The 24,706-nt window shown below is 34.2% G+C and overlaps 6 protein-coding genes across 9 annotated transcripts; 3 read left to right on the top strand and 3 right to left on the bottom strand.

Annotated features, from left to right (window-relative positions):
• Nucleotides 1–7: 7 nt before the first annotated feature.
• On the top strand, nucleotides 8–5,810 carry LOC123206795 (protein GAMETE EXPRESSED 2-like). 4 transcript variants are annotated; one of them, XR_006500118.1, is made up of 17 exons: nucleotides 8–387; nucleotides 459–782; nucleotides 883–1,221; nucleotides 1,332–1,658; nucleotides 1,893–2,099; nucleotides 2,178–2,263; nucleotides 2,344–2,485; nucleotides 2,566–2,868; nucleotides 3,088–3,212; nucleotides 3,329–3,546; nucleotides 3,633–3,863; nucleotides 3,945–4,174; nucleotides 4,297–4,535; nucleotides 4,624–4,780; nucleotides 4,870–5,036; nucleotides 5,164–5,257; nucleotides 5,764–5,810. XR_006500118.1 is itself a non-coding variant. In XM_044624041.1 (16 exons), exons 1-16 carry the CDS (start codon nucleotides 321–323, stop codon nucleotides 5,190–5,192), a joined length of 3,252 nt encoding a protein of 1,083 aa, XP_044479976.1. In that variant the 5' UTR covers nucleotides 8–320; the 3' UTR covers nucleotides 5,193–5,240. The 4 variants fall into 4 exon arrangements, 3 of the variants coding, with proteins under 3 accessions (XP_044479976.1, XP_044479977.1, XP_044479978.1); XM_044624041.1 differs by lacking the exon at nucleotides 5,764–5,810 and having other exon boundaries at nucleotides 5,103–5,240; XM_044624042.1 differs by lacking the exons at nucleotides 1,332–1,658; nucleotides 5,764–5,810 and having other exon boundaries at nucleotides 5,103–5,240.
• On the top strand, nucleotides 5,737–8,618 carry LOC123206799 (probable acylpyruvase FAHD1, mitochondrial). Its single transcript, XM_044624047.1, has 7 exons — nucleotides 5,737–5,927; nucleotides 6,014–6,179; nucleotides 6,526–6,578; nucleotides 6,863–6,925; nucleotides 7,366–7,416; nucleotides 7,531–7,648; nucleotides 8,163–8,618. The coding sequence occupies exons 1-7, from the start codon at nucleotides 5,814–5,816 to the stop codon at nucleotides 8,276–8,278; spliced, it is 681 nt and encodes a 226-aa protein (XP_044479982.1). The 5' UTR covers nucleotides 5,737–5,813; the 3' UTR covers nucleotides 8,279–8,618.
• A 709-nt stretch (nucleotides 8,619–9,327) lies between these two features.
• LOC123206770 (epoxide hydrolase A-like) lies at nucleotides 9,328–11,279 on the bottom strand. The gene is made up of 3 exons (XM_044624006.1): nucleotides 11,190–11,279; nucleotides 9,715–9,953; nucleotides 9,328–9,574 (listed from the first exon to the last, which is right to left on the bottom strand). The coding sequence occupies exons 1-3, from the start codon at nucleotides 11,277–11,279 to the stop codon at nucleotides 9,328–9,330; spliced, it is 576 nt and encodes a 191-aa protein (XP_044479941.1).
• Nucleotides 11,112–13,432, bottom strand: LOC123206798 (epoxide hydrolase A-like). The gene is made up of 3 exons (XM_044624046.1): nucleotides 12,849–13,432; nucleotides 11,831–12,069; nucleotides 11,112–11,691 (listed from the first exon to the last, which is right to left on the bottom strand). Exons 1-3 carry the CDS (start codon nucleotides 13,317–13,319, stop codon nucleotides 11,445–11,447), a joined length of 957 nt encoding a protein of 318 aa, XP_044479981.1. The 5' UTR covers nucleotides 13,320–13,432; the 3' UTR covers nucleotides 11,112–11,444.
• A 5,922-nt stretch (nucleotides 13,433–19,354) lies between these two features.
• Nucleotides 19,355–20,272, bottom strand: LOC123206783. Its single transcript, XM_044624024.1, has 2 exons — nucleotides 20,078–20,272; nucleotides 19,355–19,988 (listed from the first exon to the last, which is right to left on the bottom strand). The coding sequence occupies exons 1-2, from the start codon at nucleotides 20,162–20,164 to the stop codon at nucleotides 19,506–19,508; spliced, it is 570 nt and encodes a 189-aa protein (XP_044479959.1). The 5' UTR covers nucleotides 20,165–20,272; the 3' UTR covers nucleotides 19,355–19,505.
• Nucleotides 20,273–22,640: 2,368 nt separating this feature from the next.
• LOC123206766 (RING-H2 finger protein ATL2-like) lies at nucleotides 22,641–23,994 on the top strand. The gene has a single exon (XM_044624002.1). The coding sequence runs from the start codon at nucleotides 22,829–22,831 to the stop codon at nucleotides 23,699–23,701; it is 873 nt and encodes a 290-aa protein (XP_044479937.1). The 5' UTR covers nucleotides 22,641–22,828; the 3' UTR covers nucleotides 23,702–23,994.
• Nucleotides 23,995–24,706: the final 712 nt, after the last annotated feature.

Below are 24,706 nucleotides of genomic sequence, written 5' to 3'. Positions count from 1 at the left end.
TATATAATTTTGCAAATTTGGGAGGGGGTTCTTGCCAATATATTGAAGAAACTGTCAGGAAATTCTAAATATTCTAAAATGTCCAAGTATAGTAACCCCAAAAGATTTAAAAAAAAAAAAACACTCTGAAATTAATTTTTAATTTGAGAATGAACTGTGGAATAAAAAACCGCGCCAATCACCCAACCGTTGGAAACTGTAAGCAACCGCTCTCGAAAATCCGACGGTATCCAACGGCTTAAATGCTCTCATCAAAACATTGATCAACTGCCTTATAAAGCTGGTCTGGTATTAAAGTTCCTTCAAATTCTCTTTCAGTCATGGCACTCCAGGTCCATTTTCTCTTACTCATTTCTCTCTTCACTCTCCCCTTCTCAACCTCTGCAGGTAATTTCAAACTTCTTTCATACTTTCAGGGATGTTATTTGAAGGTGATAAGGTTTATATGTTTATTGCAGTGCCGTTATTCGCTTTCAGTTGGTTGGACGACAAGAACAAATTTCTAGCAGGCGATAAAGCAGCCGTAAGGATCATAGTGCTAGGAAATTTTGACAGCCAAGGAAATGCTTCACTTGAAAAAAGTTCTTTCAAGCCTTCACTCATAATAAACGAGAAGGTGGGAAATAGTTGTTACATTTCTGGGGTTGTGCTAGAGACCAGTGGAGATACTAGCAATTGGAGAATTATATTCACGCCAATCCTGGTTGGTTTGTTTAATTTGTTAGTCCTTGATGAACCTTTCAAAGTATTGGATTCCTCTCTTCATTTCTATGTTGATCCAGGTATTTATATTGTTTTCGAAATTGATTTTTCAGAATGGGAATTTCACTTTCGAATAATCCCAGTTAATGGGATTTGTTTCATGTCATTTTCTGGTTGAAGGGAAAATGCATCCATCTGTCTCTGTTGTTTCATGGATGGGTGGTGTGAATGAGTTTGAAGCGGGGACAAAAGCCACCCTTTTGATTCTTCCTAAAGATGCATTTGGAAATAATGTTTCTTCGACAAGCAAAGAACCAAGTTCTTTTAATTTCATAGTGTCTGTATGTCAGGCAAATGGTTCCTTTATTAACATGCCAAATGTTACTAACGTGGGTTGGAATGAAGCTGGTTACATCGTCTTAGAGTTTATTGCTAGTATAGCCGGGGACCTTTCATTGCGCATTGAAGGGGGAAATCAAACATTGAATGGCTCTCCACTACCATTCAAGGTCAATCCAGGTGATTTCCTATCACTTCTAATATAAGCTCATTTAATGTTGATGGGTTCTGATCTTCTACTGTGCTTGAATATCATCTGTGTAACTAAATGTTGGATTAACGTCTGTCAGGAGCACTGGACATTTCCAGTTGTGAGGCCAAATTGAAATATGAAGTGTCTGCCTGGCAGATTTTTTCCAAGATGGAAGTATTTATACACCAGCATGATCAATATAGGAACCTTGTTCCAGGATTGTATGCCTTTGATGCTGATATTGTTGAGAAAGAGACAAATTTGTCTATACCAGTTGTAGATTTTCACTTTGAAGAAGTGGTTCCAGGAATTCAGTTGCTTTCTTTTACCATACAGGAATCTGGAAACTTCTTGCTCACAATATCTGATATGAAGCATAGTATAAGCATCTCCAACATGCCTTTTGCTTATTCTGTCTTTGTAGGTGCGGCTGAAAGACTCAGGAGTTTCTCTGTGATTATGGTCTTTTTCTTCTTAATTTGTTTGAATTTAGATTCTCAAAACAAGTAATGGTTTATGGTTAAAATTTTGATTAAGGTCAGCAATTAGCTCAGGTTTTAGAAGGCTGGAGTTGTGACAAGTTCAGATCCCTTTGTGAAACACTTTAATTTATAATTTTCTTATAATAAAATTTCCATTTTATTTCTTATTTGAATAGGATATTGTGATGGATTAAGCAGTGTTGTCAACGGCTCTGGTTTAAATGGTTCCATTGCTGGGGAAATTGCAGTCTTCTCAGTTTATTTGAATGACAATTTTCAATTCCCATCTCCAGTTGAAATAGAAATGCTTAAAGTACAAATTATAAGGGAAAACGACTCTTATCAAATACGGCCAAGTATATTACCCACACAGATTGTTAATGGTATGCACAATGTCATAGTTTCCTTTGTGTTAATATTTGTATTCATTACTTACAAAGCAGCAACCATCTCTTAAATAGGGAGTGGATCTACTGAAAAGCTGAGTAATGGTTCTATTGATCAGTTAGAAATTGCTCTGGCACCCTCTATTGATCAGACTAACACTGTAAGAAGTGGATTTATATACTTACTTTCAGCAGTCCTACTCTAGAATCTTATTGATACTTTTTCTTTTTATGAATCCAGTCTTCAGAGAACTCAAAAGTTCTGGCCAGTGCTTTTGATGTTACTTATATTCCTGAAAGGAGTGGTACTTATAATACTCTGGTACTCTGTGGAAATATTGTTTTAAATGGTGGTTATCCATTCAGAATGGAAGTCAAAGCAGGTATCTTAATTTACTTGACATAATTTGATTATATTGTAGAATAACCAAAGTTATGTGATTGAATAATCGCTATGCCTCAGGAGATGTGAATATGTCACTCTCGGGAGTTGTGAAGTTTAGTCCTAAGGTGCCAATGCTGATTACACATGAGGTAGTGGTCCAGCTACAGGATTCAATTTCCAATCCTGTCTTGTCACAACAGTCGAGGCTGAAACTGGAGATTACTTCAATAAACAATTCTGGCTTTTCAAGTTGGATGTTCGTGGATAACAATGATGGTTCATACAGCGTTCGATATCTGGCTATGGAAGTAGGTACCTACGAGATGTGTGTTTCGTTGGATGGCAGATGTTTCTCACCTTTCCAGGTTCATGTGTACAGCAGTAAGTTGAGATGCTACAACTCATAATATTAGTTCTTCTTTTGTAACAATCCTAGAAAGTGTGATTTGCTATTTTGATTGTTCTCTGGGTATAATGAGATATATGTGAATTCATGTTTCTTATAAAGCTTGGTTGTCAGAAAAGAGATTCACGATGTAATATTTGAGGTAAAGTTTCTTGTATATTTTTATATTAAGATTATATTTTCAATGTCTTCAGGTCAATATTTTCCTAAAGCATATGATGATATATTGTCTGTTTGGGAGGATGAGTCGATTGCTTTTGATGCTTTGGCTAATGACTACTATGCCGGGGATCAGGCAAACCTTGTTGAATTCTCCAACGTAAGCAGTTAAAAAAAAAAATACAGCACCATTTAGATTGCACTCATCACAAAGAGTTTCTGCAGAAGAGGTTGCTCGTAAATCTGACCTACTGCTGTATGTTATGTTTTTGTCAGCCTGGTTTTGGTTCACTTCTACAGTTTGGGCAGATCTTCAGATATACCCCTTACAAAGATTATATTGGGAATGATTCTTTTTCATACACAATATCTGATGTCAATGGTAACCTTGCCACTGCTGCTGTCAACATTTCTGTTCTCAGTATCCCACCACAGTTTGTTTCCTTTCCTACTCAATTGCTAGCAACTGAAGACTTGATGAGTCCCAGGATCGGGTACGGTACAATGTATAACTAATATTTAAGTGTTTTGTTCAATTGTGTTTAGTTTTGTCCAGAATTCTCACTCTCTTGATTTGCAGTGGTTTCACTGGGTTAGGGATTAGATATTCAGAATTGAAGGAGAACATTTCTGTCACTCTCAGTGCAAAGTCTGGGACTGTATTCTTGTCTTCTTTGCTAATGCAGTTTTGGCAACCATCAATGTGGAGTGGACTTTCTGTAAGGAATGGCAATGAAACCGTGAAGGATTTGATCTTAGAAGGCAGTATAGATGTCATCAATTTTACCCTTCAGTCAATCCAATATCTTGGGTATTAGTCTAGGCATTCTGCTTGTTTTGCCTGTTTGTGATAGTTTCAGTGACTTTGATTTTTTATTTCTTTTTATATCAGAAATGAAAACTTTTATGGGGAGGATACCATTCGAATATCTGCCAGAAACAGAAACGGGAAAAATGATTTGGATATTCCAATTTCTGTGGAGCCTGTTAATGATCCTCCATTCATTCAAGTCCCCGAATACATTGTTCTAAATGCTACTGGAGATGAGTCACTGATATTCAACAGAGAAAGAGACAAGTTCGATTTCAGCATTGGGGATCCAGATATGCATAAGTATCCAGGTATGATTTATAATCATTTGTAAATCATTGGGCTGGTAAGCTATGAAGCACCAAGTTTAACATCTAAAACAACGATCAAACTTGTACTGAGTGTAATATCCGTTTGGTGGGTGGTATGTCAGGCGGTCCATCTCGCTTCGTGGTGGCATTTTCCATGGAAGTTAGTGATGGATTATTGCTATCCAGTCTACCAGCTGAGCTCATCAGTGTAACTGAAGTGAAGCTAAAGGACAGTTATCTATGGCAACCCGTTCAGACCTATGTCACCATTTCAAAACATTTTATGGTCCAAGCCAGTGGAATTAGATTTCAGGCATCAATAAATGACTGCAAAACTGTAATGCAACAGCTCTTTTATCATGTGAGTAAGATTGCATGCTGGGAAGACACATTCTTTTTCCTTTTTTGGAAGCGAAATCTGGTTAAAAGTGATTTGGTTCTATGTACAGGGTCAGGAACATAACACCCTTTTGACACTGAAGGTGAACGACATGGGGCGTTATGGTTGTTATCCAGACTGCGCTGAAAAGTTCTTTGTGCCTCTATCTGCAGAGGCTAATGTAACTTTGATCAGAAAAAGGCCAATGAGTTCATTGGCAGCTCATAGTAAGTGACAAATCAACATATCAGTCTTGAATGGCCATAGATTTTTGTGATTGCTGCTAAACTCATTGCAATTCTACTTCTGAGAACAGCCTTAGGATCAGCTATAATCATTGAATTCATTATGGTGCTTTCTCTTGGAGTTGTACTTCTTCTCTTCACTTGCAAATGTGCAATTCTTCTGGTGAATGAGAGAAGACATGGTGATGCCAAAAACTCAAAGCTTTCCAGGATGCAGAGTTCGAATACACAAACTGCTGTAAGTGTACCATAAATATATGAATCCATTTCCATGGATTCATTGAATTTATTCTTATATATGCAGTCAAGAACAAAGCTACTGCTTCATGCTCATTCCTTTGAAGCTTCTGCTGATCAATGCATAGGCTCTGGCCAGTTGAAGGAAGCAGACTGAAACATCTTCAACAATTGCTTTGAGTCCATATTACTTAAACACTTCATAATGCAACGTTAACCATTGTAAGATCTCAAAATTTGATAATTATTTTTAAAATATTTTAAATGGTATTTTTACTATCCATAATTGTAAAGATATGCATCATACTGCTAGATTACAATTCCGATGAAAGGAAATGCACCGTACCATTAGATCACAATTCTATATAATTAAATTTTATTTTATTATTAAAAAAAAAATTCGATATTGTATCATACTATTTAATAACATTGATATTTTAATTCAATTATTTATAGGATCAGAAAGATCCAAATTAGACTTTTGATTAATACCAAATCAAGACAAACTTGATTGAATATTAGACAATGTTCTTCGATTTGGATCAAATGCTAACACGGTCGAAAGTAACTAATCGTCATCAAAATAAATAGAATTTTGTTTATTTCACTGTAATTTTGTATGTGAAATCAAAACACCATATTTGTCGTACTTAAAATTAGTGTCCTTGATAATACACAAAGACTACAAGGACTAAACGGTAATTCTCATCCTTACCTACTCTTTTTAGCTTTAAGGGTCAGCTGTTGAATTACGATCATCGACGACATTTCTGAATCGATGGCGGCTGCATTGTCCGGCGTGCAAAAGCTTCTAGAAGTAGGCACCAAGATCGTGGCCGTTGGTCGTAACTACACCGCCCACGCCAAAGAACTCGGCAACGCTGTACCGAAGGTAACTCAACTTCAGTTTTTATTTATAATGGAATTGTACACACTGAAATTTACTTCCGTACTACGCCTTATGTTCATGGTTATCAGGAGCCGGTCTTGTTTCTGAAGCCGACGTCGTCTTATTTAGAAAATGGAGGGACCATCGAGGTTCCTCATCCGTTGGAATCACTTCATCATGAGGTGGAGCTCGCCGTCGTGATCGGAAAGAAAGCTCGAGATGTGCCCGAAGCCACAGCCATGGACTATGTTGGAGGTTTTTCTTAATTTATTATTAACTATCTTGTCTTTATGTAAATTCATGGATTTTTAGATTTGTCTTGGAAAGAATTATTATTGTCTTGAATTTGCAAACTTTTAGTTGATGATTTGTTACAAATTATTTCGGGAATAAAACTGCATACAAAATCATTTCTTACTAACTTGTCCATAAAAAATTGGAGTGACAACATGAAATTAAGTGATGTGACATGTTGTCATGTCATTTTGTATAGATAAGTTAATAACAAATGTTTGAACATGTAGTAATATACTCATTTGTACATGTTTTAGTTGTGCTTATTGTTCATGTATGTCCAAGTAATAATTTTTGGAGGTTTCAGGCTATGCTTTGGCTCTAGATATGACTGCTAGGGAAATACAATCTGCTGCGAAGGTTTGAGTTTCTTTTCATCTGGTATTTTTTAGGATAAATTTATTGTCTATGTTCCCTGTTATGTGTTGATAAACTGTCAAAATCTATAGAAATTCATTTGTTTATGCTGTTGGATTTATCACCATGCTGTTAAACATAGATCAGGAATTATTTTCATAGCAATCCATAAACCTGCTTTTAATCAGAGCTTATCAACTTTGCTCTGTAGATTGTTATACAACCAAGTGTTTGTTTGCAGGTATGAAATGTCTTATTATTGTTGTTTACTTTGTCGTATATTTCAGTCTGCAGGTCTTCCGTGGACAGTTGCAAAGGGGCAGGACACCTTCACACCAATTAGTGCTGTTGTAAGAAGTTGAACTGAATACTTTAACATATTTGTGTCTATTGAACTTATATCATGGTTACATTTGTTATGAATCTTAAATCTCAATGTGTAAATTCTATTTAGAATAATGAGGTGTGCACTTTACCCTATTTGATGACCACGTAGAAAAATGAACTTGGCATTAGGTAGCATTTGCTAGGGAAATAATTGCATTGTAAATATGGCACTGTTCTTTGTTTACTGAAGTTGTAAAAGGAATATGGAATGTTCATCAGATGCTGGTATGGGCCATGCCATCTATGGTGCCCCTAATAGTTAGTCATTCTGTGGCAAATTGGGGTAAAAGGAAGTGAGATTGTAGACAACATTTATCATCTATGGATTAATTTTTCACTTTAAATTTGTTTAGCTAAACATTATTCATAGTCAGTTGTTTGACTCTCCTTAACTTTTCTGTAGCTACCAAAGTCAGCATTGCCCGACCCAGACAACGTGGAACTCTGGTTAAAGGTTGTTTAATGATTACTCTTCCCTGATTTGTGTTTTCATGTGGTTTATGAGTGCTGCAATGATGTTATCCTTTGGTTATTCCCTCAGTTCAACTTCAAATTTGTTTCACTGCAGGTAGATGGAGAAGTACGACAGAAGGGCTCCACCAAGGATATGATTTTTAAGATCCCGTATCTCATCAGCCACATAAGTTCAATAATGACACTTTTGGAAGGAGATGTCATCTTAACAGGTATTGCAGGATTATTTCATAAATTTAATTTTTTAAAGCCTACTCCAGTTAGTGTAAAAATATGATTTTCTTAAAAAAGTTGGTATACAATTGATACTAGGTGTCTTTAGTGAGCTTTATATCTGTGTTATTAGACAGGTATTGTGTCTATGATCTTATTTTGTATGGCTGTGGTCCTTCCTAGATCCAAATGCACGATTTTAATCTTTAATGTCAAAGTTAGCTACTTTGGGACAAGTCATTATATTTTCTCTTTTTGTAAAATGAATTTCAATCATTCATTGTTGGTGTAAGAAAAAAATTGTTGAATTTGCCAGGGTGTGGTATCACATGATAAGTTTGCATGCTACAATCAAAGTTTATATTTGCTTCTGTATCACATTTTTTCCTCAATCCTTGCATCTTAATTGTTCCTTTTCAACTTAGATAAGTCTGCCACCCCCATGAGGGCATGTTAAGTGTAAGAATCAGATTGACGTTCTGATTTGTTTTGCTATCACTTTTGTTTTTGTAGGCACTCCACCGGGTGTTGGCCCTGTAAAAGCAGGTCAAAAGATAACAGCCGGAATAACAGGCCTCCTAGATGTTCACTTTGATGTTGCAAAACGCCAAAGGCCTGGAAGTGCTTGAGCTTATGGCTTTAAGGTGTAATTAAATTTACTCGGTTGCTGCAAGATATAGTGTTTGGAATGTTGCATCCTGGCGAAAGGGCTGAGGCCGGAATTGTATCCATGGTCGGATGAAGCATTGTTCTGCTTTAGTTGACTGTTTTGAGCAGATGGAAGCAAACATCAGGAACACAATTGAATTGCATCTAATAATGGAGTCTTGGCTTTTCTAAGAAGGGAGGATATCTATTTAAAAAAAACACAGTTAAGATGAGAAATTAATAATGTATCAGATATCACTTTTGGACTTGATGTGTGAAGTGTTATGAAGGTTTTATAAATACAAGCTCTATATTCAGTTATCCAGGATAATTTAACTGAAAAACGGGGGCATACACCACTGACATACAGATTGAGTCTTGACCCGGTCAAGGGAACAGTTCGATATTTGTTTACATTACAATAGTTGGAACTTGAATTGCAAACATTTTTCAAAGGAACTGGCCAAATCATGATGATGTTGCTGGACTAAATCAACAGTTGAGCCATGATTCGATAAGACTTACCCAATTCAACCATACTTGAAAGCAGTTCAACTGCAAATCCAAAAATCAAACTTGCTTGTATCAGGTTAAGCACCAAGTCTCACTCAGATTGGTTCAACCAGCTGGTCCAATCTGGGTTTTATGGCCATGGTTTGTCTCTCCTCACTGCTCCTTGTGTGCAGCTACTTGCTTGAAGCATCTAAACAATTTGATCAACATTTTGAGTTGAAATTCTTTTCAATACATCCCAAAACAGTCCATAACAATCTTCAAGAGATTCAAAAGGCTTTACAGCAATGGCATACTTATTATACGGTTTTGAAACATAACACCAATCACAAACCATGGCTTCTTACCAAACAAATAGCATTGCACTCTGAAGAGCAACCTCGACATGGTCGTATGACATGGTGTACCCGAGCACAATTATTCATGCTTCTGATAAAATGATTAACCACTCCCATTGCACTGACACAGAACATCCCAGATGAAGTGAAAAAAAATCTGCTAGAAACCAAATAACATATCAGAACAACCGAAAAAAGTTGTATATGTGCTCATTGATCTCATCAGCCTTTTCTTCACTGATGAAGTGACCTACACCTTCCATTATAATCACTTCCTCCAATAATGGCACGTCCTGCTTGAACCCACCTTTGTGTATGTAATCCTTGACTCTTGGCATATAATATGTCAGGTCCAGGTTACCAATGATGAACTTAACAGGAACCTTTATTTGACTCCCGGTCCAAGGTGCTGTAAGTTCCCAGTTCCTGCAGCAATATAGAGAAGTAAACAAGAGTGGCAATGCCATACAACTGAGTAAAAGAACACCACTAGATAATCAAATTTGTGCCAGACTGCATTAAGCAAAACATATATTGGTGGCCGTATGAATTGGAAGGAGACATACACGTTCATATTACGGTAATAGTTCACTCCTCCTGTAAAGCCTTTCTCAAATTTGCTGGCGTAGTATTTAACATCATCCTCTGATAGCCAAGAGGGCAAGACAATTTCAGCATCTGGGGGATGTCCAAATCCTTTACCTGTAGGCAGAAAAAGAGGACCAGGTGTCCTGTATGTAAAGAATTCCTTGATAACTGTCTCAGTACCAATCTGGGCAAATTCAGCTTCTATCTCACCAGGCTCCTACAATTCCGTCATGCAATCGGTTCATTAGGTGAGCTATTTCGATGTTATCAAAATGCAAAATTGTGCTCTATGACTGATATTCATCAGTCAATGAAATGATGTAGAACCTCCAACTACAGAGCAAAAATCTTTGGCATGTTATGGAATCAGAGTTGCTAGAACCGCCAAACAATTTTGGAACAAATAGACAATTTAAGTTTTACAGTCAACAAGATCAACCGAATCTATGATTAACAAATGTAAACTTTTAAATTTATCTTTCACATTCTCAAATTAAAGATGCCATTCCATATACAAGATGCAGTGGTCAAAGAGCTCTACTTAAAACAGACTAAAATTATGTAATGATTTTAATTTTCAGGTTTAAGTTATGAGATTTTCATCCTACCAAAAAAAACGTATGATCTTGTGGCGTTGGTTTTATATAGTTTTGAGTTGTTCAATCTCAACAACTAGTTTTTGGATATTGTCCACCCCGCATGGCTAGGGCTAGACTCGAGCCGAGACAGCTCGGCTCGGCTCGGTTCGAGCCCAAAACGAGCCGGGCTCTACTCGGCTCGATCGAGCTCGAGCTGGCTTGGGTTGACTCGGTAGATTTTTTTAAAAATTTTTTTATACAAAACGACATCGTTTTGATCCATATATATACAAAACGATATCGTTTTGATATGAAAAACGAGTCGAACCGAACCGTAAACGAGCCAAGCCGAACTCGAGCTGAGCCGAGTTCGGCACGAGTTGAACTCGAACCGAACTCGAACAGGCCATAAATAAACCGAACCGAGCCCGAGCTGGCTGCGAGCCGGGCTCGACTCGATTCGAATCCAACCCTACGCATGGCATTGGGGCTGCAGCCCCTCATCCTAGGATTCAATCTCAACGGCTCTCATTGGGGATGTTTCTTAAAAATTAAATTTTTTTATTAAAATTTAAAATAAAATTATTATTTATTAAAATTTTAAAAAATTAAAATTTTATTACACCTTTCTCTTTAAAATTTCAAATTTTAACAAGGGCTGATTGATCTGGGCTGTTGTGTGGTGTAGATCAGGTTTAGTTTGCGTAGCTAAAATTCTTGGTGATTTGTTAACACATAAGTGGTGTTAGAGCCCTTAAAGCAAGTGACTATAGATTAAGCCCTAAATATGTCAAAAGTAAAGCCCAATTTAAACCATTTATAGAAGCTTTCCAGAGGCCCAATCAAAAGAAAACCTAACTTGAGGTTTTCAATACGGCCCAGAACAGTCCATAACAATCTTCAAGAGATTCAGAATGCTTGACAACAATGGCATACTTATTATACGATTTTGAAACATACACCATTACACACCATGGCTTATTTCAAACAACTAGCATTGCACTCTGAACTCTGAAGAACAACCCAAATACAATTATTAATGCTTGAGATAAAATACTTAACAACTCCTGTTGCACTGCCGCAGAACAACCCAGATGAAGTGAAAACTCTACTAGAAACCAAATAACATATCAGAACTTCTGAAAAAAGTTGTATATGTGCTCACTGATTGCATCAGCCTTTTCTCCATTAATGAAGTGACCTACACCTTCCATTACAATCACTTCTTCCAATAATGGCACATCTCGCTTGAACCCACCTTTGTGTATGTAATCCTTGACTCCTGGCATATAATATGTCAGGTCCAGGTCACCCACGATGAACTTAACAGGAACCTTTATTTGACTCCCGGCCCAAGGAGCTGTAAGTTCCCAGTTCCTGCAGCAAAAAGGAGAGTAAACATGAGTGACAATGCCATATAATTGAGTAAAAGATCATCACTAGATAATCAAATTCATGCCAGATTGGATCAAGCAAAACAGATATAGCTGCTCATATGACTTGGAAGGAGACATACACGTTTATATTACGGTAATAGTTCACTCCTCCTGTAAAGCCTTTCTCAAATTTGCTGGTGTAGTATTTAACATCATCCTCTGATAGCCAAGAGGGTAAGACAATTTCAGCATTTGGGGGATGTCCAAATCCTTTACCTGTAGGCAGAAAAAGAGGACCAGGTGTCCTGTATGTAAAGAATTCCTTGACAACTGTCTCAGTACCAATCTGGGCAAACTCAGCTTCTATCTCACCAGGCTCCTACAATCCCGTCAAGCAATCGGTTCATTAGGTGAGCTATTTTGATTTTATCAAAATGCGAAATTGTGCTCTATGATTGATATTCATCAGTAAATGAATTGATGTAGAACCTCCAGCTACAGGGCAAAATGCTCTGGCATGTTATGGAATGACAGTAGAACTGCCTTAAAACTTTGGAACAAATAAAAAATTTAAGTTCATGGGCAACAAGATCAACTGAATCTATGATTAATAAATGTAAACTTCTAACTTTATCTTTCACATGCTCAAATTAAAGATGCTATTACATGTGCAAGATGATGTGATCAAAGAACCCTACTTCAAACAGACTAAAATGTTATCACTCCAAGTGTATGCTACGAGATTTGATTTCTACATCAAAAAATATGGTCTTTGATTTAGGGTTTATATAGTTTTAGATTTTCTAATTTCAATAACTAACTTTTACAGTGTTTACCCAAGGCTAACAGTGAGCCATCACCGCTGTAGAGGTGGCGGTAAACTCTCCATTTCAAAAGCTAGCTTTAGCACTATAGTAGAAATTCTAAACCAACGAGCAATATCTATACAGAGCTTCCTACTTTCCAGGTTCGCTAAAATTCATGTTGTTTCAGTAAAGATCTGATGAAACATTCAAGGATCAAAGCAAATAAGAAATCAAAGGTCAAAACTTTGCAGCAAATCAATCATTCATTGATAACTTAATTAGCAGCAGAAGCAAAACCCCCAAAGCAGTTAGAAAAAACAATTACAAAACTAAAATAAGTTGAAAAATGAACCTGAAATCTGATCATGTAATAATCGTCACCATAAACAGCTTTCAAACCCTCAAGTGGCTTCCTCTTGGGGTTCCAGGGATTAAACGCAACACTCAAGTTGACCAAAGCTTTGACCTTATCCGGTCTAAACAAGCACAAGTACCAAGCAATAAGAGCACCCCAATCATGGCCCACCACGAACACCTTATCCTGATCAGAGGCAACGACGTCGAGAAGTCCAATGAGGTCCCCCACCACGTGGAAACACGTGTAACTCGAGACAGACGGCGGCGCGTCAGTGTCACCGAAGCCACGTAGATCCGGAGCAATGGCTCGGTAGCCGAGGGAAGCCAAGGCGATGATCTGATGCCGCCAGGAGTACCACAGTTCGGGAAAACCGTGAATGAAGAGAATGACTGGACCTTCGCCTTTCTCTGCCACGTGCATGTTTAAGCCATTGACATTCACAATTCTGTGCTGTATATCTTCCATCGCTGATTCTGGGTTGAAGTTTCGTTGTTGGAGCAGTTGAAAGCTGTGGATTGTGTAGCGTTATAAAGAGATGGGCTGTAGTTGTGATGGTAGCACGAAGGCGAGTAGAAAGAGTAGCCAGATGCTTTGTGGGAAAGGATAAGGAGACGAAAGCCATGACGCAAGCAGATCGATATGATTCTCCCGGCCGTATCTTTTGACGGTCGATTCGAAATGTATGCAAATATCAAATATTTACTTTGAAAAAAACCAAACGAATCCATTTTTACTAATACTATTAACATATATAGAAAACTCAGACTCGGTCGGTCGGCCCAATGTTGAAAGTTGTTTCATAGTTGTCTGGCCCTATATTGAAAGTTGTTTCATGGTTTTTTTTTTTTTTTTTTTGTTTTGTTCTTTTGAAAATTGCTTTCTCTTTTTTGTAATTTTTTTTATTTTACAAATTAATTATAAATTATTTTATTTTATTTTTTAAAAAAAATAAAAGTTTCAGATACAAATTTAGATAAATAATACTCATATTTAAAAATTATGAATTTAATTTTAAAAATATTGAGAACCTGAATTTCGGATTAATTAGGTAATATTTGTGGGACTTTTAGTCTGTTTTTATTTTTCAAATTAAAACATTAGTTTGATAATATGAATTTTAAATAAGTCCCTGTTCTTCAATAAATTAATATTGTTTTGTTAATTAATTTAAATTAAAAAAACTTTTTTGAAAAAGTGAAATCACCAAAAACATGTTGGTTGTCTTATATTTTCTATAAAAATATATTTTTGGGACCTAATAAAATTGAATAATTTCTTTAAATTTTTTGTGGGTATCCGTAACCCTAAAAAGACATTTGATTTGAATAATATTTTATTACTAAAATTAGATGATTATCTTAAAAATATATTTCTTTGATGATTACTGGATATAAATTATTATTATATTTAATAAAATTTAATAAATTAGATATGTATAAATAATTATTGTATTTAATTAAGGATAATAAAAGTATACTATTATATTATTTTACTTAAATATCTTTGGGTATAATTATTATAAAATATTTTTTATGTTATTTGTTATATTAATTAAAAATATGATTATTTTTATCTTAAAAAATTAATAAATAAGAATAAATTATAATAAAATAAAAATTACTTGGTAATCTTTTAATACTTAAAGTGGAGATGGTAATTATATTACCTTTTACATTACTTATCACATCATCATTGGTAATAGAATATTATTAAAATTTTTTATTATTTATAAATCAAACAAAATAATATAAATAATATAAAATAGATTCTCAAAATAAATTTTTTTACTAATGTAAAGAGATTTTTATTTGTCAAGTAAAACCGGAAAACTTCTTTACTAATTATTTTCTTTTATAAAATTATATGTACTTAGATTTAATTAATATTTGAATTAAAAATAAAATAATATTATATAATATAATAATATATTATTTGAATATTCAAAACTAATTATATATAATATTACTTTTATTTCCTTAGAGATATAAATTTCAATTTCTTATCGAGGGTGTGCTTGAATTTAAATTGGAAATAATGGTTAGACGATGTCACGAAAGTCAAATTTGCCTTAAAGTTGAGTGTCTTCAATTAAGAGATAAAGATGAACGATGTCAATTATGGGTAGCATAGCAATTGGTTTCAGTTTCTATTTTTCAAAATCCATTAATTTCAATTCCAATTCTTGGTTTTAAGAATCGGCTAATTCCAGTTTCAGTTTTTTTTTTTTTTTTGGTTAAATTATTTATTTTTTGAAATATTTTCTATATTAAAATATTTTTTATATTATAAAATTAATAATTTAAATTATTATTTTATAAATAATATTTTTCTTGTTATTTATCATTTTAATTAAAAATGATGATATTTTGTCTTAAAATTAAATTAAGTAAAAATAAAATAACAACAAATTTAAGGTTTTCTTAATAATTTGTTAATATTTAAGTGAATATGTAATAAAATTATTTTTTATATCATTTGTTATATCATGTTAGTGATAAAAAAATTATCAAAATTTTATATTATCTCATAAATCAATCATAATAATACTATTAAAAATATAAATATTATCAAAAGTAATATTATGCGTATAAATTTTTTATATATAATTTAGATATATAAATAATATTATTATTATATTATGAAATATTATTTTATTTTTAATTTAAAATTATTTAATAATATAATAATATATTATTTATATATAACATATAATTTAATTATATTACAAAATATTCAAAAATCACCCGGTCAGAGGCCCGTAATGTATTAGGAATCAGGATTTTGTTGATGCCCTTGGAGCAAGCGACCATGGATTTAGCCCTAAATATGTGAAAAAGAAGGCCAATTCAAACTAATTAGTGAAACTTCCCCGAGGTCAAATCAATAGAAACAAAACCTTGAGTTTCAATATGGGCTTGGATCCGTGGTAATCTCCTTCAAGGACCATTTGTGGAACATTAAAATAAAACTAATAAAGTTGAATTACAGGGGTTTTTTTCATTTTTTTACAAATATTATGGTTTATTAATGACATCATAAATATTTTCCTCAAGAAAAGTGAAACACTCAAATCCTACGGACCACACTACACCCAAATACCAATTTAGTCACTTTTCCAGGGCATAATTGTATGGACATATGAATATTAGCCAAAAGACTAATTCTCACCCGAGTTTTGATGTATGATCAAACTCTTACATATAATATAAGATTTGAACGAACAAAAATCTCATTTTTATTACTGTTAATTAGTGTAATATTAAAATAATAATTTTATCTTTTTTAAATATAATAACAAAAATACACTTAAATATAAATTATAAATTATATATTGAATATAAATTACCAATTTACCTCTTATTATGGGATTTGTTCATCTAATTGAATTGCTAATTTTGCAATTTCAATGCATATTTATGTGATTGTTTGATGGATTCATACAAAAATATATGGCAAAAGTAGAAGAGCTAGACAGAATCAAATCTATTAATAAAATAAATTCAAACAAAATCTCAGAATTCTTTAAAATATGGTAATGCTGTAGTTAATTCAAAAATTCATTCCAGAGGACAGAAATCCAGAACTCCTCAAACTACAACAATTCAAGTTAAAACAAAATTCCAAAAATCCAGTAAATGAATTCTAGAAATCCAAAAATATTCACCCAGCTAAACCCCCACCATTCCAGGTCAATCAAACTCCAAAAAATTCAAACTAGATTAAAGCATCCAAATATTCTTGACAATGGCTTTGGTGATGATGAGGTTGTTTTGCTAAACGACTTAAGCCACACGGACAAAATCGATAGGTCATAATGAACTGAATCCGAAGCAAGTTGAAAAAACCCATCACCTAAACTACTAATAACTCATCTATCCTTCCATTTGTAGTCGCCACTGCCATGTCATCCTCCCACGTCTTCACTTTCCCTGTGTCTGATGCCGAATTGGTAGGTGGGCCAACTGGTTGTGTTCCCTCTTCACGAAGGAAAATAAAACAAAGACGAAAATAAAAATAAAAATTTCTAACTAGGTTGTTCTAAGAGTGAACGAAAAGATAGCCATTAAAGGAGATGAAAAAAATGATGGTGATGGATGGGCAAGGTTAGACACATTAATTGGGTCAAATCGAATAAAAATTTGACTTAAAAGGATTCAGTCTGATATTATAATGTATTAAACCTGACTTATGAGTTTTCTATATTAAATTGTGGGTATAGATTTAGGCCCATAAGTCGACCTAACTTGACTCATCATTGTTAAAATTTTTTTTAAAATGTCAATTGCTTCTGTCACAAACAAAAGCTACTTGTGGGTGAAGTTGTTTTATTTTTTATTTTTTTTCTTTTATATAAACAATCCAATTTTTTTCTATTATATAATTTTATTTACAAATATCTTAATTTTAATTCTTTTATTATATTTTCAATCTTATTTTCTTATATTAACTCTCTTTTAAAAACTGTCTAAATTCATAAATAATAATTATTTGTGTTTATAATTTTATTTTCATTTTAATTTTATTATTGCAAATGAATCTAATATCAAATGAATTTACTCAATTTCAATTCATTTAAATAAATTGTATGATATATATATATATTATTTATGTTTATAATTATACAGTATGTAAATTAATTTATTTGTATTATATTATAATATTTTTTATCATATAATCATAATATTTCTCTTTAATAAATAAGGAATTATAAATAAAATATTTAAATATTTTCTTAAATTTTAATAATTAAAAAATAATTTATATTACAATTTAAAAAAAAATTGTTTAAAAAAACCAGTTCAATTAACATCTGTCATACATATATATATATATATATATAGAGTCAGATGTTAGCTCTTACAAATTCTATAAGTCAACCCAATCCAAAGGCCCATGACTGGGTAGGCCGAAGCCCGGTCCGGCCATAGACATTCCGAGGCAAGGTTCAACGAAGGAGAGAGAGAAAATGAGTGAGTGGTGTTTGAGAAATGAGGAGTGAAGGCTGGAAAGTACAGACAAAGATGCAGAAAAAGTATAATAAATTTTTTTTTTTTAGAGCTTTCCTTCCTATTTATTTAATCTTTTACTGTCTTTGCGTGTGAATTCAATCACTCCTCAGCCGCCAGCGTTTATTAAGATCAAATTTACTTAAATACCCTTTTCACCCACAGATTATTTTAACGTAAACTGCTAATGGGTAGGATTTTGGGTTTTCAAACCTTGCAGGGGGGGAGCTGGACAATGCATCAAAATTTGGACGGGAAAAGTCTTTTGGCCATGAACATTTACGATGCTAAAGTAAAAATATGAAAGAAAAAAGGCAAGTAATAACGTCAAAGAACACCAATTATTCAATGGGACGCCTATCTCTTAGGTACCATAACAAATTGAAGGTGTTCATAGCCAAACAAGAATTCTAATAAATCACCGAGAAGTCTAAGAATAAGAAGGGATACGAGAAATAAATAGAAAATCAATTTTTAACCTAATTTGATTAAAAAAAATTACAAACTTACTTTTTGAGTTCTCTTCTCAACTTATGGACCGATGATGAAACATTTATTTATTACTCATTGGTCATCTTTATGAATTTTATATCTATAAGTTTGATCAAAAACTAGTTTTAACTTAAAAAGATATTCTATCAAAAATCAACAAAAATGTCTACACTTATCAATTTTTTGTTATAACGAATAAACTTTACTTAAGTGAAACTATTTATTTAGGGTTAAACTGATCAAACATAATATCTAAAATTAGGATAGATATAAATTATATTAAATTTGAACATCTTTTAATTTGAGTTCGTTTAGAATGAAAAGTAGTTTGACTCAAGTTTGATTCCAATTTATCAAACCAATATTAAAAATAGTTTGAGTTTGATTCAAATAAAAATAATTTAGTTTGAATTTAACTCAAATTTATAGTTCAATCTATAATTTGAATATATAACTCAAATTTATGAGTAGAATTTATGATTTAATATTAAAATAAATTTATTTAATAAAATTTAAATAAAATTATGAATTAAATTAAATCATATTAAATTATCTATAGTAGATTTTGGATCTTAACCAGCTGCTTGGGGTCCACCACTACATAAAACTCCAGAGCATTTGAAACGTGGTCTGCAGGTCAAGTTAAAGTCGCTGATGGTGCCAGTGCCAATACGTCCAGTATGCGCCGCTTCTTGTTTTGGAACCTTGTGGGATTCGCGATTAAATTTTAAATTGACCCTCCGTTTTACTGGCTCAGTCAGTCTGCATCTACTAGCCGTTGAACACGATGACTGGCAGTTTAGTTTAAGAACTAACGCTGCTGATTGCTTCCTGGACCAATCAAACGGTTGTGAAATCATCTTCTACATCCGACTCCATCAGACACGTATCAGGAAACCAGAAAGGTCGACCCCAGATGGCGTTTGTTGGATTCTGATCCAACAACCCATTCAAACATATAAAATCATCATAATGATTAAAATAAAATAAAGAAATATGAAGTGACCGAGTCAAAGCATGAGTTCATTAGTTGCAGAAATCACAGTGGGGATATCCGAAAACATAAGAGAATCCCGCCACTACAGGCTCTTACCAAAGCTTAAAAGAGCTCAAAAACTAAATCTTTAAGTGAAAAAACAACTTTCTCCTTCTTCTAAGTGACCAGATATATCGGCATTGAAGAAGTAGACATCCTCTGGTGTTGTTGCTGCTCAGTGTTCAGCTCTCTGAGACTCAAATAAGGAACCTGAAACTCACTCCTGTTCACTGGAGAAAGAGTTCCGGCAAGTGGGCCTGACGACGGCCGGCTTGTGCTTCTATACGGAGAACAAGACCCACTTCTACTCTCGGTTACATAAACCGGACCTGATATTGAAGCCCTGAAATCTCTAGCTCTTCCGTGATGCACATCATGTTCGAGACTGTAATTAGAATCATTTTCATGGCGGCTGTTGTAGATCCACTTCCATTTGAAGAAGAAGAAGGCATTTTTCCACCAACGTTTCTTCTTAGCCTTGTTGTGGAGGGACTTCTTGACCCTTGACTCTTCTTTCGAGATGGGTTTCTGAAGCTTGAAGTGCAAAGAGTCTATGGATCTCGATGACTCTTTCTTATGCTTCCTTGCTTCTTCCAACACCTTGTTTTCAACAGACGAGTCAATAACAGTAAACTACAAAGCTTCTGCAACACAAAAAACAATTTAAAAAAAAAAAAAGTAAATGAGACCTGGAAGTAATCGATTTGAGGGTCGAAGCCATAGTCACTGAAGTGTTGAGGCTCAGGCATGGGGAAGACGGGAGACTTATTTGACATATTTTGTCCAGAAATCGTTTAGGCTATGTCTTGTGATTTAGTGATGGAAGAAAAGAGTAAAAAGGAAGACTTTGGGGGCACAAAATGCTATTGGTAAACGCTAGTGAAATAAATGCTGGTGTTTTTCGGACGGCATACATTTATTGATTATCACGAATTTAGGAATTGGACGATTACGTTACATTGTTAACCTCCTCTTATTTGTCAAACTTTATTTTCAACCACGTGACGTGATCTTCTTCTGCCTGAGAAGATGTGGACTGTTTCCAACATTTAACCGGAGTAACATTATGTGTATTTAATTTCATGTATTTAACTAAGTTTTTAAACTATGTATCAAACGTGCACAAATCAAAATTGAAAATGTATAAATTATATAAGTGCAGTTTTTATGGTAGTTCTTATAATTTGGATAACAGATATATACCAAACCTGAATACCTCTGAAACCACAGAGAAAAACACTTGATAAAGGGACTTCCAAAGTTATGTTTTTTTCTCTTTTAAGTTATTTAATCACATAATGATATATTATTTAGATACTCAATTAAGTATTTAAAATTGTATTCATATAATTTTATTAATCTCTGGATAGTTGAATGAGTATTTTCTACTCGAACTTTGATGAATTAATTCTTTTACCTTTCAAGTTTGAAAACTTTGCTTTATTACTTAGTTATCAAATTTTGTTGATAAAAACAATTAGGTAAAAAGGTAAAAAGAATGTTTGATATTGAGATCTACTATATCAATGGTGAATATCATTGATCAAGTTAACTAGATTTTTTACGATCGAAATTGTGAATATTGTTGATCAAATTGACTATATTTAATTTAGTTAAAATCGTATTAAGATTATACGATTCTAGCTAAACATACCATCTTAGTGAGAGCATGATTAGAGGTGTGACTAAATGAGAATTGTATAGAGATTCACTTTTACTCAAATGTCTCTCATTAATGCCAACAAAAACCAAACCGGGCCTCAAAGAAACTAGTCGAGACCTAGTCTAGTCTTGGGAAAAGCATGTTGAGAAACTTCCTGTGCAAGCAAAGGAGGGAGAAAAAGGAAGGTGAGAGAAAAATGGAAGAAACAGGAGAAAGAGAAAAAAAAAAAAGGAGAGAAAATAGAGAAATAAAATGCGCATTTTTCAACTTTTCCTTTACTATTAAAAGATTCCTTAAACTTTTCGGTAACTTTATAGTTAAAACTATCAAAATATATTAATGGCATAAGATGATGAGTTGAAAAATAAACTTTTCAAAAGATGAGAATATCATTGATCAAAGGATTTATTTTATGTCTATATTATTGTGTCATGACATTAAGAATGAGCATGAGGAATGGGCTATGCGGACAAGGCAAGAATTCACCCATTAAATGTGGACAAATCACATTATATTATATTATTATTATTACTATTATTTTCATATCAAATGATTATTTTGTGCCCAAAATTTGATGAAAATATAAATTTTTATCCTCTTTTAAATTTGAAAAAAATTAAATTTTCATCCATCATCAACTTTTGTTAAGTTTTGTAAAAAATAATGGTTTTGTGTTTTATTAAAATTACACTAACAAAGTGGATGATGGGTGGGATTTAAGCTTTTTGTAACCTAAGGGGTGGGAAAATACATTTAGCAATCATTGGGTGGGAATAGAGTTTTGACCTTATTAATATTTTCCCTTTCCAGGTTTCGATGCACGCATGGGCTTGGAGGCAATAAAATATTATATAGTGCAGGGTGTATGTATGGTATTAAAGCTAGGAAGAATATTTGAGTGCTGCAGAATTTAATATTCCTTAATTAATGGGATTTGATCGGCTTCTTTTATTCGACATTTTTTAATAAATCACACAGTTTTATTCAAAACTTATCATCCAAACTTGGACTGATTTGGGCCCTTTGCCCATTGGAGAAGCTAATGCGGGATGGCTTTGGGTTGGTAACTTATAATAGATGGAAGCTCGACTCGATTCAATTATTACCGAATCAAGTTTAATTTTAAACAACTCAAATTTGGATTTTAAATTAAGTTTTAGCTTGAATTTGTTATTGCATGACTTGATAATAAGCTCATGACTCAATTTGAAAATAATATAAATAAAAATATTAAAATTTTATTTTTAAATTTTGATATTTAACTTTAATTATAATATAACAGTGGATGAATATATATAAGTTACTGTGGTCAGAGCCTTTTTTACCTAAGTTTTAGCTCTCAACTAACTTGACTCCCAAATTTAACTGTCCATTTCAAATCGCACCACCTTTCAAACTTTTCAATTCCCACAAGTTTTGTCTTGCTTGTATGGAAATAATTTAATTTAAAATTTTTAGTGTCGTTTTGGGAGAAGGGTAAAAGAGTAAATACGAAGATCCCGCGTCAGCCCCGGCGTCTGTTAGAATGTAATAGGAGTAGGAATAGAAGAGCAGGTGGGAACCTATGGCGCTTAAGGAGTTAAAAAGAAACCCGCAAGAAATTTCCTCTTCATCAACTTACCATAATAAAAAAAGAACTTTTCTCTTCTTCTCCTAAACCTTCCCTTACTAAAAACCCTTCTGTATTTCCCTCCATCTCCGCTCCCATTCCATTAATTTCCTTCAACCAACCTCTTTCAATTTTCAACTCTTTCTGTAGCTGACTAGCAAAGCTCAAATGAATAACGAGTTCAACGATCAGCCAGATTTATACGCGCCCGATAATAATAGCTACGCCCTCAGTGGCAAAATCATGCTCAGCGCCATCGTTATTTTATTCTTCGTTGTTATTTTAATGGTCTGTCTACATCTCTACGCTCGTTGGTATTTACTCAACGTGCGTCGCCGCCAAATTCGCCCTAGCCGTTTCCACCGACGTACGCATCTTGTCTTCTATGTTGACCCTGCTAACCCCAATCCCGTCGCTGCAGCCACGCGCGGCCTCGACGCGGCTGTCTTGAAATCGCTCCCTGTTTTTGCCTACTCCTCCAAGACCCATCCCGAGTCTCTGGATTGCGCTGTTTGTTTGTCCGAGTTTGAAGAGAACGAATCGGGTCGAATATTGCCCAAGTGTAAGCACAGTTTTCATATCGAGTGTATTGACATGTGGTTCCACTCTCACTCCACGTGCCCTCTGTGTCGGTCCTCAGTGGAGCCTTGTCAGGATGAGCCCGAAAACCCGACTCATGTGGCGGTTTCAGTGACTGAGCCGGGGTCAAGTTCCGGGTTGTTTATGACGCGTCAGCACGAGGACGAAACGGCCGGAACATCGTCGTTTGAAGATAAGGGCAAGCCGAGGGACGTTATAAACGTGTCGATAGAGGTTCCGGCGAGGAACTATAACGAAGGTTTTGATAGCGAGTCAACCAGGTGTGACTCACCATCTAGTCAGGTTCAAACTCAGTCGTCGTTTCGATCTCCGGTGAGTCGTATGCTATCTTTTAAAAGGATTCTAAGCAGAGAAAGAAGAGGAAATTTATCTCCTTCGGGGAATACCGCAAGCTGTGGTGGAACTGTCACTGAGTTAGACATCGAGCGAGGTAGAGAGTAGGTGACTCGGCAGACTCAGTAGCAGTAACTCAGGGATATAGAGTAAGTGGGCCACGTAGCAGATATTTCGTTGGAGCGAAAACATTTTAGTATTGATTGGCGGAGAATGCACACGTGGCAGATATTGGATGTCTGTTAAAATATTGCCTTGTATAGATAATATTTTTTATCTCATTCATTTTTTTATTATAATTTTATCGTAAGTAAAATTTGAATACTTGTGTGTTGATTGCAATTTACAAACGGCAGACAATGACTATATTGGATTGTTGACGTGATAAGTCCTTTGTATCAGATATTGTTCCAATTCCGAATGTGAAAGCAAGAATTGAAAGGCCTAATAATAATATTATATAATTTGGATTCTTGTGAAATTCCAGTGCATAATTCCTGGAAACTTGTCAACGAAATTTGTCAATAACATGACCAAATATGTGGACTTCTTAAGCCGCGGATCAAATCTCTTATAGTTTTGAGAGTCTGTTCAAACAATTTACATATGTAGGATTCAGTTATAATTTATTTGGAGTAGATGGCAGGCACATGTGATGTGTATTTTCCCATTGAATTTCTAGGATCATTCTCATCGTCCAAACAACAAATCATATTAAATTAGACGTTCCACCCAATTATGAGTGTGTATAATTTAATTTATAATAATAAGAAGAATGGTGGGTTACCTGTTCAAGCTGAAGCTGTCTTAGTTTGACCCAAATATAACCAAACTAGGTGCAACAGCAGCAGCCGCTGATTCCTTCTTTAGCATCCGTGTGGGGGCCTCTGCAGAAAGAGAAAAATGCTCAAGAAAGTGAATTATTGTGACAATTGTTGGTTTCGTAGCGATGGAGAGTAATTAATTGAGCTGCTGTCACAGTTGAGTTTGTTTCTGCCTTCAACATAAATAGAAATTATTCAAAATCTTGGCATCTTATTTTTACACAGACGTCAATGGAGTGACGAGGTTTCCAGTAAAGCTCGTCGAAGTGTGATTCCAACAAAAGAGAAA

The sequence above is a fragment of the Mangifera indica genome, unplaced genomic scaffold (genome assembly GCF_011075055.1).
Source record: "Mangifera indica cultivar Alphonso unplaced genomic scaffold, CATAS_Mindica_2.1 Un_0049, whole genome shotgun sequence".
Classification (NCBI taxonomy): Eukaryota; Viridiplantae; Streptophyta; class Magnoliopsida; order Sapindales; family Anacardiaceae; genus Mangifera; species Mangifera indica.
This window is presented reverse-complemented; position numbering and strand designations above follow the sequence as displayed.

Bases quoted from the DNA above. Each gene is read 5' to 3' on its own strand.
- LOC123206799 (XM_044624047.1), top strand. From the start codon at position 5,814: ATGGCGGCTGCATTGTCCGGCGTGCAAAAGCTTCTAGAAGTAGGCACC. The intron at 6,180-6,525 runs GTTTTTCTTAAT...TGGAGGTTTCAG, and splicing joins AGCCATGGACTATGTTGGAG to GCTATGCTTTGGCTCTAGAT. The intron at 6,926-7,365 runs GTAAGAAGTTGA...ACTTTTCTGTAG, and splicing joins TCACACCAATTAGTGCTGTT to CTACCAAAGTCAGCATTGCC.
- LOC123206798 (XM_044624046.1), bottom strand. From the start codon at position 13,319: ATGGAAGATATACAGCACAGAATTGTGAATGTCAATGGCTTAAACATG. The intron at 12,070-12,848 runs GTTCATTTTTCA...ACGGGATTGTAG, and splicing joins ATTACATGATCAGATTTCAG to GAGCCTGGTGAGATAGAAGC. The intron at 11,692-11,830 runs GTATGTCTCCTT...TTTTTGCTGCAG, and splicing joins TATTACCGTAATATAAACGT to GAACTGGGAACTTACAGCTC.
- LOC123206770 (XM_044624006.1), bottom strand. From the start codon at position 11,279: ATGGTGTATGTTTCAAAATCGTATAATAAGTATGCCATTGTTGTCAAG. The intron at 9,954-11,189 runs GTATTGAAAACC...ACGGAATTGTAG, and splicing joins GTTATGGACTGTTCTGGGCC to GAGCCTGGTGAGATAGAAGC. The intron at 9,575-9,714 runs GTATGTCTCCTT...ATATTGCTGCAG, and splicing joins TATTACCGTAATATGAACGT to GAACTGGGAACTTACAGCAC.
- LOC123206795 (XM_044624041.1), top strand. From the start codon at position 321: ATGGCACTCCAGGTCCATTTTCTCTTACTCATTTCTCTCTTCACTCTC. The intron at 2,100-2,177 runs GTATGCACAATG...TCTCTTAAATAG, and splicing joins ACCCACACAGATTGTTAATG to GGAGTGGATCTACTGAAAAG. The intron at 3,547-3,632 runs GTACGGTACAAT...CTTGATTTGCAG, and splicing joins TTGATGAGTCCCAGGATCGG to TGGTTTCACTGGGTTAGGGA.
- LOC123206783 (XM_044624024.1), bottom strand. From the start codon at position 20,164: ATGTCAAATAAGTCTCCCGTCTTCCCCATGCCTGAGCCTCAACACTTC. The intron at 19,989-20,077 runs GTCTCATTTACT...GTTGAAAACAAG, and splicing joins CTCAAATCGATTACTTCCAG to GTGTTGGAAGAAGCAAGGAA.
- LOC123206766 (XM_044624002.1), top strand. From the start codon at position 22,829: ATGAATAACGAGTTCAACGATCAGCCAGATTTATACGCGCCCGATAAT.